The sequence below is a fragment of the Spinacia oleracea genome, chromosome 4, assembly GCF_020520425.1.
Source record: "Spinacia oleracea cultivar Varoflay chromosome 4, BTI_SOV_V1, whole genome shotgun sequence".
Taxonomy (NCBI): domain Eukaryota; kingdom Viridiplantae; phylum Streptophyta; class Magnoliopsida; order Caryophyllales; family Amaranthaceae; genus Spinacia; species Spinacia oleracea.
Window position 1 is genome coordinate 70,426,360 of NC_079490.1, and position 12,770 is coordinate 70,439,129.

General features: G+C 38.4%; 1 protein-coding gene across 1 annotated transcript; it reads left to right on the top strand.

Annotated features, from left to right (window-relative positions):
• The first annotated feature begins 734 nt into the window (after positions 1–734).
• LOC110799085 (alpha carbonic anhydrase 1, chloroplastic) lies at positions 735–2,779 on the top strand. The gene is made up of 6 exons (XM_022004288.2): positions 735–1,032; positions 1,117–1,307; positions 1,389–1,492; positions 1,595–1,697; positions 1,797–1,976; positions 2,471–2,779. Exons 1-6 carry the CDS (start codon positions 954–956, stop codon positions 2,597–2,599), a joined length of 786 nt encoding a protein of 261 aa, XP_021859980.1. The 5' UTR covers positions 735–953; the 3' UTR covers positions 2,600–2,779.
• The last annotated feature ends 9,991 nt before the right edge of the window (positions 2,780–12,770 follow it).

A 12,770-nucleotide genomic window follows, 5' to 3' on the forward strand; every position in this document is an offset into this window, starting at 1 on the left:
GAGATGACTAATAATCTAGTTTGAATCTAAGGTTTGAGAATTGCACCACTATTGAATTGGTTAAAAGACGAAGTGAGCAACTATTATGCCAAAACCAACTTAGTTATTTTATTTTTGTTTGATTGACTAATGAAAGCTGTTAACTCCATACATAAAACTTTTAATTTGATCCTTAGATGTGATTTGTGACATTCTTTTCTTTAATTTTGGACCAACAAATTTGTTGAGTTTGCGTGGTAATAACATTTCATGTCAAGCAGGTTAGTGTTATGAGCCAAAGAAATGAGTAAAAACAGTAACCAGTCACGGTTGGAGATTGATTAGGTAGACCATTACAACCACAATAAACAGAAGAGATTTAGCTAATACCCTTACCGATTACAATCTTCTTAAAGAAAGCGTGACAGGCGGACAACATGATTGTTAATCGTCCTATGTTATTAGTTAATATGCCAAGAATTTGGTTACAATTCTTCATAACTTGTCCATTACTGACCGCTTAACAAACGCATGGTAATAATAGAGCTAAAAAGGAATAAGATTCCTTATCAAGTGAAAGTGAAAGTGAAATAATACTCCTGCAATCTGATCTCATCTTTAGATATAGATGGCATTGGCCGGTGGTATTATGCACAATATGTCCCTGTTGTTACTGGAATTTTTGGCCCACGAATTCGAAGCCGTAGCTTAGCACAACACATGAAACCTAATACTATAAATATATAGGATATATATTTTCTGTGTACATTAATTTTCAGGATATTTAAGGTTATGAATTGCTAAACATAGCCTTACCATCATTTCTATATAATAATAATGAGCTAATTTAAAAATAAGTGGCAAGGAAACACAGAAAAGGGTAGCCTTTGATATTTAGGCTATAATAATACAATTATTTTAGAGAGTTTTTTTTTCTGTTTGTGATTCTGAAATAAGCTAGGTACAAAAACACAATGATTTCGTCTTCACCTCTAGCTGTATTCGTGTTTTATGCTACTCTCATGTTGATTGGTGCCTTTGCCTCAGACTCAGGTAATCTCTCTTTCTCTTACGTACGTCCCCTTGTCAGTTGTCTCGATCAACTGCTACATGATAATAATTGGTTACATGAAACAGAGTACAAATATTCAGAAACAGATAAATGGGGAAGCATTGACCCACGCTATGCAGTTTGCTCGACAGGCAAGAGGCAATCCCCCATTAATATAAAAACCAATGACGTGGTTGTGAACAAAACAATGCAACACTTGACCAGAAACTACCATGTTTACAATGCTACATTGTGCACTGATGGCATTGATGTTCAGGTAATCTAATTTTTCCTTAATTTCTAAATTCTATCTTCATTCCTCAAGTTTATTAAACAATAAACATGATATGTGATCCAGGTTTCTTTTAGTGCAAGAGGAGACTTGATAATTGATGGCGAGACTTACAAATTGAAGCAGATGCATTGGCATACTCCTTCTGAGCACCGCCTTAACGGTGTCCAGTAAGACTTAAGTTATGAGTTTTTGACATACGGAGTAGTATTTTTTAAAAATGAAATTGACGAATTTTTGTTTGAATTTACGTACGTGGGAGCGTTATGAAGATATGCGGCAGAGCTACACCAAGTACATGCAGCTGATGATGGCAAGCGGGCAGTTGTCGGGGTCTTTTTCAAGTATGGCAAACCTGATCCTGTTCTCACCATGGTACGTAGTATGCATATATATATATACATAATATATTTTCTTATACACCTAAATCCTAATGTGCTATTGTTTTTTTGGTTTGATGTGAATGGATTTCAGCTAAAACCAGAATTGGATGAACTAGCTAAGGAACCTTGTCAACGTAAAGAAAGAAAGGTTGATATCCCAATGTTTGACTCAAGCTTCTTGAAGAGATGGCCCCGCAAATATTACAGATATCCTGGGTCTCTTACTACTCCTCCCTGTGATGAGAATGTCATTTGGAATGTTCTTTCCAAGGTATCTACATTATTAATTAACACATTCCCTTGTGTATCTTCAAACCAACAATTATCTACATTACTTCATACGCCATAATCTTACTCCCCCGTTTCGAACTGATTGTCATATACGAGGTACACAATATCAACAAACTCCAAACATGCATACATGCCACCGTGTCACAATTATAATTGCGACTTTTATCCTTATAAATAACCTTTTATAGTGAAATATTTCATTTCCATGATGATCGATGGCCAGTTGAGACAAAATTAGTAAAAGTGAAGGCCGTTAGATGTACACTTGCAACAATAAGAACTCGGCGGTTAGGCTGTTAAATTTGTTATCATATTTCCCTAATTCTAGACATTAATTATTAACTTTTCTTTACTTAATACAATTTAAATTGTGAGTGACTATTTTATACAAGTTCCCTTATAAAATAAAATAGAGAATTTACTAGCTCAAATAATTGGTCTTATTCTATTTTGACTGTTGACTAAATTTTTTAGGTGAAAACGATTTCAAAGGATCAAGTTGAAGCTTTAAAGGCTCCTCTTTGTGAGGCCTATAAAATCAAGAATGCTAGGCCTACACAACCGCTTAATGGAAGGAAAGTCCAAACTTATGATGGCAATTAGCATGGCCAAGGCTGGCCACATATAGTGGTGTACTTAGCTTTAACCAGTGGCCGTGTAATAACTAATAAGTTGAGTAATGCCATGTTTATTTGATTAAGAGAACAACTTCGAGCCCGAGTATTCACCTGAGTTGATAATTTTGTTTAGATCTAATCCAAGTTTGGTTCATTTCGTCTTCAAGCTTGGCTTTTGAAAGAATTGTTTAATAATCTAGCTTTGTAATTCATAGCTTTGCTCTTCAATTAACTTCGTTTGTCTTTTTTTTTTCTAATCAAACGTTTTAAAGAGGGATAATATTCATCCTTAGACATTAAGTCTCTACTGAAATAGAAAATGTTGCATATAATTAAACCACTTCTTTCTCAATTGTGTTATTGATGGACAAAGATTCAACATAACTATTAGGGGGCGTTTGGTTCAACTCTGGAATCAGGTATGGGTTTGGGATGAGTGATACCTACATACCTATACCTAATATCAGGTGTTTGGTTAATCAAATAAAAACTTAAACCTAATTTCTAAATTTTGTAAATTATGAAAATAAATATGTTTTTAACCGTGGGTTTACTCAGTGCCCTTCTATTATCTCCTTCTCCTCCTCCCTTCCTCCATGAAAACATCGATGCTCCTCCAAAGCTCCAACATAATGTTGTCTTCCTCCAAAGCTCCAACAGAATGTAGTCTTCCTCCAACTAAAATCATTTATGCTTATCCTAATTACAGTCAAAATTTACCTTTAACCATCAATTGGTGATTTTGTCAAATAAAATTTTTAGATCTGAAACAATAATGGCAAAAAAACATAAACTTTTTAATAAGGCTGATCTACAATAATTATTACCTTAGCGGCCCAAGTTAGGAAGTTTAATCTGTCCAACATAATTCAGATTTTGGGCTCACACATGTGAGTGACCTTCCTTTAATTATATTTTTTTTCATTCCTTATTTCCTTCCTGGAGAATACTTTCCCATTTTTCAGAACTCTTTCTCTCTCCTTCATTTCCCTCTCCTTTGTTGCTCTTTTTTCTCTCTCCTAGTTGTTTCATTTCTCTGTTTTCTTCGAAGCTTCACATCTGTAGACATGTCGTGATCGGAGAAGAAGCGAGCTAAGACTCTACAGAAAGCTAATGGAAGTAACTTCAACATTTATGTGAATTTTTTGCTTTTTTTCAATTGTTTTTTTCTAGGGTTTTCTAATGGATGTCGACAATTATGTTGTGATTTGTTAATTTCTACGGAGTAGTTTTTTATAAGTTAATTTTGTATTTTCTGTCGATATTTGTTCTTAATTGTTGATTTTTAGGGTATCTGAAAACACACTTGTTTGCGATAATTAATTCACTAAAAGCTGTGTCTCATTTAAGTAATAATCTTTGCGACAATAGGTTGTTTTTTTACCGAGTAGCTTGTTTGTAATCGGTTTATAGTTTCCTCGAACCATATATGAAAAATGGACTTTTGGAGAACTTATGTCGCGTTTGTTTGATGTATTAACTCATAATAATGTTTCTTCTCTGGATTCTGAAAACACACTTGAAAAGCAACTCTCTAATTTGACATAATGGACATTCTAAGTGCCCTTTAATGACATCTAAAAATATGGAAGTGTCAGATTGATTTATACTTCATCTGTTCTTATTTATATGACACAACTATTTAGTCAAGTTTGTCAATACACAATTTCAAACATTAATATCTTCAATTATGGATAAGAAAAAATTACAAAAAGTTGATATTTAAAAAATATTTATTGAGATGAATCTAACAAGACCCCACACGACTATGTTTTTTTAAGTATAAATCACAAAATAAAGTTAAATGAGTTTGTATGAATAGTGCCAAATACCCAACTGTATTATATAAATAAGAATAGAGGAAGTATATTACATGAATATGTTTAATCTTTGACTTCTTGTTTGCACTTTGATGAGTTACCACAAGTTTTGTGTGAGTTGTGTCTGGTCTTGTGGATGAATATTGATTATTGTTGTCAGAATTTTGGTGCACATATATTTCACAATTTTAGCTCAAGCTGATCAAGATTATAGAGATGACCGAGAAAACAAGAAGAGAACTACAAATCTTTTTACTGATGTTATATCACCAGCGCATGTCTCTGTTCTAGTCTTTTGTTACCCTTACTAATATCATTACTTTTCTTAGTTGTAGTCATAAGTTACCTTTTTTTTTATATGATTTTTTCTCAATGAGATGCCTCTAGTCTTTTTGTTACCCTTATACATATTATTAGTTTTCTTTATTGAAGTTATAAATGACTTGTTTTATAATGATTATTTTCAATGTTAAAGTAGTTCATTTTTTTAGTATCATATGATAAGTTCTCCTTGTTTATTATACTGATTATCGTTCTGATGCTATATGTTACCTAATTTAAAAGGTGTTTGCGATTGACGCATTTAGTAGTCTTATTTCGAACTGGAATGGAACATCGGGAAAACATAGTTTCTACTATTAAGGACTTAGTTTCTTTAGGTATATTTTCATATGTTCTCATCATAACTGGCCTCAATTCTTATAACGTATACATAGGGGAAAACATAGTTTCTACTATTAAGGACTTAGTTTCTTTAGGTATATTTTCATATGTTCTCATCATAAGTGACCTCGTTTCTTATAACGAATTACATTTAATGTTAAGTAGTATGTTTTATAACTTGGAAACGATGTGAGAGTTTATATAATTTGTTTATGTTATGTTTTGTCAGTGTTCTCAGGCCTATTGTCACCAGATCTATTGTCACCCGTTGTAGACCTTGTACTCTGGAAAAGGTTGTTAGGCGTCTAACTGAGTTGCAACGACTAGATGTTGTTGATGTTGTATTTGGGGACTCTTGGGTTTACAGATGAAGCGTATGGGCAGGAGCATACTTACTTGTCTAGTTGATTGTTTTGATGGGGTCAGTTGTATGTTTTCTATTTCTAAAGAAAAAGAATTTGTGGTCACTAAATTTTGATGTGCATGATGTCTTTTGTTTGCCTATGGGTGGGGGAGTTGATATACCTGAATTGAAGGCTAATCATTTGTGTCCACAAGAGGATGAAGCTCTTAAGGCTGAATGGAGGAGGATATTTGATTTTCCTAGTAATCAAGGAATCTCTTTGTGTAAAATGGAAGCTAGGATGAATTAATTGGCAGGTGGAGGTGATGAATTTAAAAGGTTTTTTTATTCATGCATTGAGTAGTCTTCTTGTTCCAACGTCCAATACCGTTAATTTGAAATTTCTTAAGGATGTAGAAGATGTTGACCAGATTAGAAAATATGTCTGGTGTTCATACGTGCTGAAAAAGTTGAAGAAAGGTGTTGTTGAATATATGGAGATAACGACGCAAAAGCATGTCTCTACGTGTTTGTTGTTGTTGAAGATTTTGTATTTCCATTGTTTGATATTTCAAGGTCATGTAGAGAATTCCAGTCTTCCTTTGATTCAACACTGGACATATTCAAAAGTGAAGGAGAGAAATTTCACTTGAGTTGAAATCGGGTGGGTTTTTAGGTATTTTTCTAGGATATTTTCTTATATTTTTATCCCTTGTAGCCTTTATTTCTTATTTTTTTATTTTATAATTTAGCTAATATTGTCATCGTTTTTATTAGATTTTAGGCCTTTAACTTTGTAATTTGCTTGCTTTGTTTATTTTTATAATTTCATAGTTTAAATATTTTGGTTTATTATTATTATTATTATTATTATTATTATTATTATTATTATTATTATTATTATTATTATTATTATTATTATTATTATTATATCAAAGAAGCGATTACACAAAGTTGGATGGGAGCCTAGCCACTAATTGGGCTCCGACACCCTTATTCAAAGCAAAACACAAACGATGAAAAAGAAAAGAACGAATGTTAGCAGCAGCCGTGTTACTCTGAGCAACCCGTGAGACCCTAGACATGAACTCGAGGGCATCACTCCCTAGTTCTCCGAAGGTGGAGAAAGCAAAAGCGATAAAACCATATCCGTTGCCTATGCACTTCGCTTCATACTTCTTCTTCTTCTTCTTTATTATTATTATTATTATTATTATTATTATTATTATTATTATTATTATTATTATTATAAATCAAATGCTAACTAAGTCAAATATTTTACAAATAATTAGTGGGTAGCCGAGTTACAATCTGGGCCCCCACTCCCCTGGCTATAGCAAAGCCTATCCTAGTAAAAATATGAGCAGCAACACGAGCCCCAATGTCCTGCGTCCTAGAAAACTTCTGAATCCGCTTCAGCAACGCAACAACATCCTTATCCAGCTCCCCCAAAGAAGAGAAAGAGAACGGAAGAAAGCCATAACCAATGGCCCTGCAACGTGCTTTGTACTTGACCCGTTTCCAAATAGCCAAATCATTCACAACCCGGCTCGGAGCAAAGCCAGACAACCTAGATTGTGTCAAAGGAGATGATCTCTTCAAGTCAACACACACATCACATCCCTGGTCCCAAGAGTAGAGCAACACGTCTGTTGGTCGGAGAGCTCCATCGTTCCCTCCACATAGACCAATATCAACCTCTTTTCGCGCCGAAATTCCAGAGCGATAACAAACATCAACAAGGGTATCCCGAACCACATTATGCCGATGTTTAATACCCACGATGCCAACACATGATACTGCATGATCACCAAAGATGTCTCCGGCAAAGACCCTGGAACAAGCAGAACATGGCGCCGTAACAGAGAACAAAGTGTTAGGTTATGATACATATGACAATTCATAAATCATGCGGAAAAACCATAAAGCCAGGAAAGCATATTATTTACACATAATCATTTAGCATAGTTTAGATGCATACACTTTGTTGCGTGCCTTCCCTAGCTGCGCCCGAACCGAACAAGAACAAGTCTTTAGGACTCCAAGTGTCGTCCCTCCGTAGATAGTCCATAACACGTCCGGATCCGCCTTAAGCTTGACCAACTAGGATCGCCCTTAAGGTACTTAGAATTTTCGGCACATATAGGCAATTGTATGACTGAATTTTTGCTCTCAAAAATTACTTTGAATACTTGAATACTCGATGTAAATTGTGAGCATTGATCACCTATTTATAGGGCATGGGTATCGGATATTAGAATACTACTAGGAAACGATTTAGTGAATCTGAATTAATCTAAAATTCAATCACTTAATTTATCTAGTAGACTTAGGAAATCAATCTTATACGAATCCTAACCGATCAAGGTTTCGTACGCAAGCACAAACACACACGCAGGCGCAGCAGCCCACGAGGGGCGCCATGCGCGCGCGCGCGCTGAGCCCAGGCCCAGCAAGTGCTTGCAGCCCACGAGGGGCGCGCGCCTGCTGGCCTTGCTCTCGCGTTTAGGATTTGCTTGCTTTGGTCGCGCGCGGGCTTTGCTAGGCGTTGGGCCTAGCTTCGTGCTAGGCCTTGCGTCTAGCAAGCTCGTCCGATGTTTATTCGTACGATACGCTTCCGATTAAATTCCCGGTTCCGGAATTCATTTCCGATACGAACAATATTTAATATTTCCGATTCCGGAATCAATTTCCGTTTCGAACAAATATTTAATATTTCCGTTTCCGGAATTATTTTCCGATTCCGATAATATTTCCGATTCTGACAATATTTCCGTTTCCGGCAATATTTCCGACTCCGGCAATATTTCCATTTCCGATAATATTTTCCGATACGTACCATGTTTCCGTTTCCGGCAACATCTACGACTTGGATAATATTTATATTTCCGATACGATCCATATTTCCGTGTCCGGCAATATCATCGTTTCCAGAGTATTCATTTCTTGCCTGTGACGATCTCAGCTCCCACTGAAACCAAGATCCGTCGATTCCGAATATCCATAGATGGAGTATTTAATGCCATTAAATACTTGATCCGTTTACGTACTATTTGTGTGACCCTACGGGTTCAGTCAAGAGTAAGCTGTGGATTAATATAATTAATTCCACTTGAACTGAAGCGGCCTCTAGTCAGGCATTCAGCTCACTTGATCTCACTGAATTATTAACTTGTTAATTAATACTGAACCGCATTTATTAGACATAACATTGAATGCATACTTGGACCAAGGGCATTATTTCCTTCACAAAGGAACCCCCAATCGGTAACACAACACACATCGGTAAGCCTTAGCATTCATCGTCTGTCCCAAACCTGATATGGGGACCGCACGAAGCCAAGCAGAGGTGTGATCTCCCAGCTGCGATTTCCATAACGCCGACTATCGAGAAGATAAAGAGAAGGTGGATTCTGCAGATGCAGTAACCTTTGTGAAGTATATATCTGCCAATTTCTTCATGAGTTTAGGGGCAGCGACCTCACTAGGGTTACTCAGAATGTCATACTCTACCGTTCTACTAAATAGATTCAACGCATCCTCAAATACTCGACCAGAACCAACAATACCAGCATGCCGTAGAAGCTTTGTCTGCAAACCAAAAGACTGCAGTCGAGAAGCAAGAAAAGCACAATGACGAACATCACTTTCGGAATAAACACCAAGTCCGCCAAAAGAAAAAGGTAAGGTGGCAAGACGCCACTGCCAATCGCCAAAGCCAGGCCCCGAAGCAGTTACAATACGCTCCAAGGAAGATCGAAGAGCCTCATCAAAAGTGCGCTGAGCCGCCTCAAAAGTACCAGGAGGACAAGTACGCAAAGAAAAGTAGAGTTTAGAAACTCCGGTACATGCCCTAAGTAACAATAGCTCACACTGAGGATCATCAAGCTGAGCAACCTTATCCATAAGCCCAATGGTTTTGGTTACCCTATGTATCACAAGCTCACCACTAAAAGCTGGATTGGAACTAGCGGGACCACCTAGAAACTTAACACCATGCAAAGGACGAACAATATCAGGAGGAAAGACTCCCATAAGCCTGCTTCGAGGGTCCTCTATAGGCTAGAAAACCTTCTTATTATTATTTTCCACATCACCATTTGTCTAAGGTGGACTAGTAATATATTTAGCCACATCATTTGCCCCTCAAGAAGGGTGTTTCATATCGTTAGGGCATATTTCTTGACTTTTGATGTAGCTTTGAACCACGTGTTGACATCTGCTGTGTTTCAGTTTCTCTTTATAAACTAGAGCAGGTATTCATTTTCTTCTTCCATTTTCCTTATGATTACTTTTGATTTCTGAGAACTAGAGAGAGAAAGTAGCTTCTTTTGTTCGTGCCCAAGATTGAGGTGTTCTTCATTCTATTATTTTCTTTCTTTTCATTTGTTTTTGGAGATTAAGATTTCAATAGTTGTCTTTAGTCTTCCCCTTTTGATGAACACGGGTACACTTCTTCTGTCATTTATTTGTTTTTAGATATGTTAATTCTTATGCCTTCTTATTATCAAACTTTGGGTAGACGTATTACTATGGTCGTGTTCCTCAAATTTTGTATAGGGCGAAGCCTTCGCTGCTTTTTTTCTCCCCGTTTTTATGTCGGACGCCCTGTTCCAAATGTAGGAAGTCATGGGTCGAATTAAGAAAACGGCCAATGTGGGTGCATGGGGAGCACCCCAGGAGAGTCGTATTCCTTTTTAAAACCTTTCTCATGTGGCGAGGAGGGGAGCTAACCCTTCACGACATTCTGAGGGAGGAGGTGCCAGAACGGCCCATCTTCCAAGGAGACATAAGAGCGTAGCCCACCGTCCTCCGGTCCCAAGGGAGGACTTTGAGGATGATTCGTCCAGTTCCTCAAACAGTGAGGTAACAAGGCAACCACCCCCCATGGACTCCAGGAAGGAGGATTTGGATCTTTTTCCATTTGACATTTTCCCTAGTAGGAAATGGCTCCGATATTTAGCTTAGCAAGGACATGATTTTGCACGATTTCTCTTTTTGCCTCGTGGCTTCAGTTTCAGATGTCCAAATACTCATAGTACTGTAGACAGCCTGGCCCCGGGTGAGGTCGCCGTTTACACGGCTGCTTTTAGACTTGGACTTAGGTTTCCTCTACATCCGTTCTTGCTTGACGTCTTGGAGGGTTATGACATAGGCCTAACCCAGCTAACTCCTAACTTTGGGCCAATATTTTTGGCTTTATAGCAAAGTGTGCGTTAAGTGACGTCGTCCCTTTTTTCTCGTATTTTGTTAGATTAGTGGATATTGCGCCTTCCTCTCATTCACCACAGGATGGTTTACTCTTTATAGCCGGAAAGGCTTCAAAACCGTAGTAGGAAAGTCGTCCAACTGGGTGTGGTGGAGGACATAGTGGCCCATTATTCATATGGAAGACGTCGTACTTTGCGGCATCTTAACCGATGGAATTTTAGGCCGCGGTTTATTTCGAACAATGTGAATCTTCCTTGGCTCCTTTAGAGGGAATGGAGACTGGTACAACCTTTATTTCAGGCGGAGATGTATAGGACGTCCTCCAGTCGTCATGCATAGGTGACAAATAGTTGGCTTCCTCATGTAGCCCGGTTTGCAAGTAGGGTATTTCTTGCGGCCGTTGTCCTGTATCCATATATACCTAGAGGTAGTTTAGTATGAGATTCTACTCTGACGTTGCAAATTTCTCCTCTTTCTCTTCTTAATGTTTTTTTTCCCTTGGGTTGTGCAGATCGGGCCATTAGTCGTTTGTCCCCAGAAGACAAGAGGAAAGTGAAGGTACCTCAATGGATCACTCAGGTGTATGCTGACGAGGTTCTTCGTGTCGTAGAGGCCAAGAAGAAAGAGGCCTCAAAAATAAATGGGCGAGGATGCCCCCAGTGATCTTCCCAAGGTAGGCCAGATTTTTCTGATTCCAGTATATTTCTTTTTATGAACATGGAAGTATGTACTAAAATTATTTATTTTTCTATTTGTATCGGTCTCCGGCGTCTTCTTTTGTGAAGCGGTCGGGTTTTACCTTGGCACAACCTCAAGCTAAGCGACCTTTTTTTTAAGAAGAAAATGGTTCAGCATAATGCTGGGGTGACCGAGGCCTCTCCGACGGCTCCACCAGTCGTCGTGGATTTGGGAAACTCTTCGCCTGGGAAAGGGGTTTCCTCTTCTGCCAAAGCGTCTGGTGGTACTGGTTCTGCCTGGGCGGAAGGAGAGACATCCAAGGCGGGTGGCGTGGATGTTAGGGAGACGCCGGCCAAGGCGGCAGTGAGCGCCGAGTTGGCTGCTGAGGCTTCCATCGAAGAGACGATTGGGAAGGGTGTTGGTCCTTCCCCTTCGGAAGGGAAAAATCATATACCTTGATGGGGAGAAGACAGTGCCCTGGTCTCTCTACCTCTCAGGCGGCAACCCCATGTAAAGGTTCTTGTTAAGATGAGCGAGGCGTCTTTCGGCTAGCTAGCAGTCTCTTGCTAATATTTAGCGTTTTTATGTTTGTACAGGGGAGTTCGATTTCCCAGCGGGTGAAGAAGGCTGAGATTGTTGAAATTCCGCCTTCTGGCGGTTTTGGCTCGAAAGACAAAGATAAAATCCTGGGATAGATGACGAATACTTTGGGGCTATGTAGTCCCTTGTGTTGGACGTAAGCTCTTAAATACCCTCGTTATTTTCTGGCCGTTTTGTTTGTAATAATAACAGTTTTGCCTTACGCAGATTTTTATCAGGATAACGGAGGCTAGGCGGTACCGTGTTAACATGCATCGTGAGCTTCTTGATCATAAGGATCAAATAGAGAATCATGAGAAGTATGCTGACAACAAAGCTGAGGAGATCTGTACTAATATGCAAGTGATCATCAACTCACAGACCTCCGCTCTCCGGCTGGCTAAGGCCAATGCTAAGGAATATGAGAATAAGCTGAAGGAGCGTGAAGAGAAGTTGGTTACTCTCAGATCTGGGTATGCGGACGTCTCAAACCGAGTTGATAATTATGCAAAGAAGGTTCACGCCCTTGAAAAGAAGTTGCAAGCTACTCAGGATGAGGTGAGCACTATTCGAGGAGAGGTGGCTAGTTCTTTCAAGCTTGGCGTTGAAGGAAATGTGTCCTTCACCCAAGGTGCATTAAGTCTAATACCAAGGTTCAGATTAATTACGAACAATTAATTTAGTGAGATCAAGTGATCGAAACAGCTAGCTGGAGCAATGCTTCCGATCAGTGAGTTCTAATCTATATTAGGCTCACAGCTTACTCTTGACTGAACCTATAAGGTCACACCAACGACATGTAACAGATCACCGGTTTAAATGAATCGGAAATTCATTTAATAGCTTTTCGGGAATTAGTTCGG

What these genes read in the sequence shown, in the direction of transcription:
- LOC110799085 (XM_022004288.2), top strand. Translation starts at nt 954, where the DNA reads ATGATTTCGTCTTCACCTCTAGCTGTATTCGTGTTTTATGCTACTCTC. An exon ending in TGCCTTTGCCTCAGACTCAG is followed by an intron (nt 1,033 to 1,116) that starts GTAATCTCTCTT and finishes TACATGAAACAG; the next exon opens with AGTACAAATATTCAGAAACA. An exon ending in TTTGGAATGTTCTTTCCAAG is followed by an intron (nt 1,977 to 2,470) that starts GTATCTACATTA and finishes TAAATTTTTTAG; the next exon opens with GTGAAAACGATTTCAAAGGA.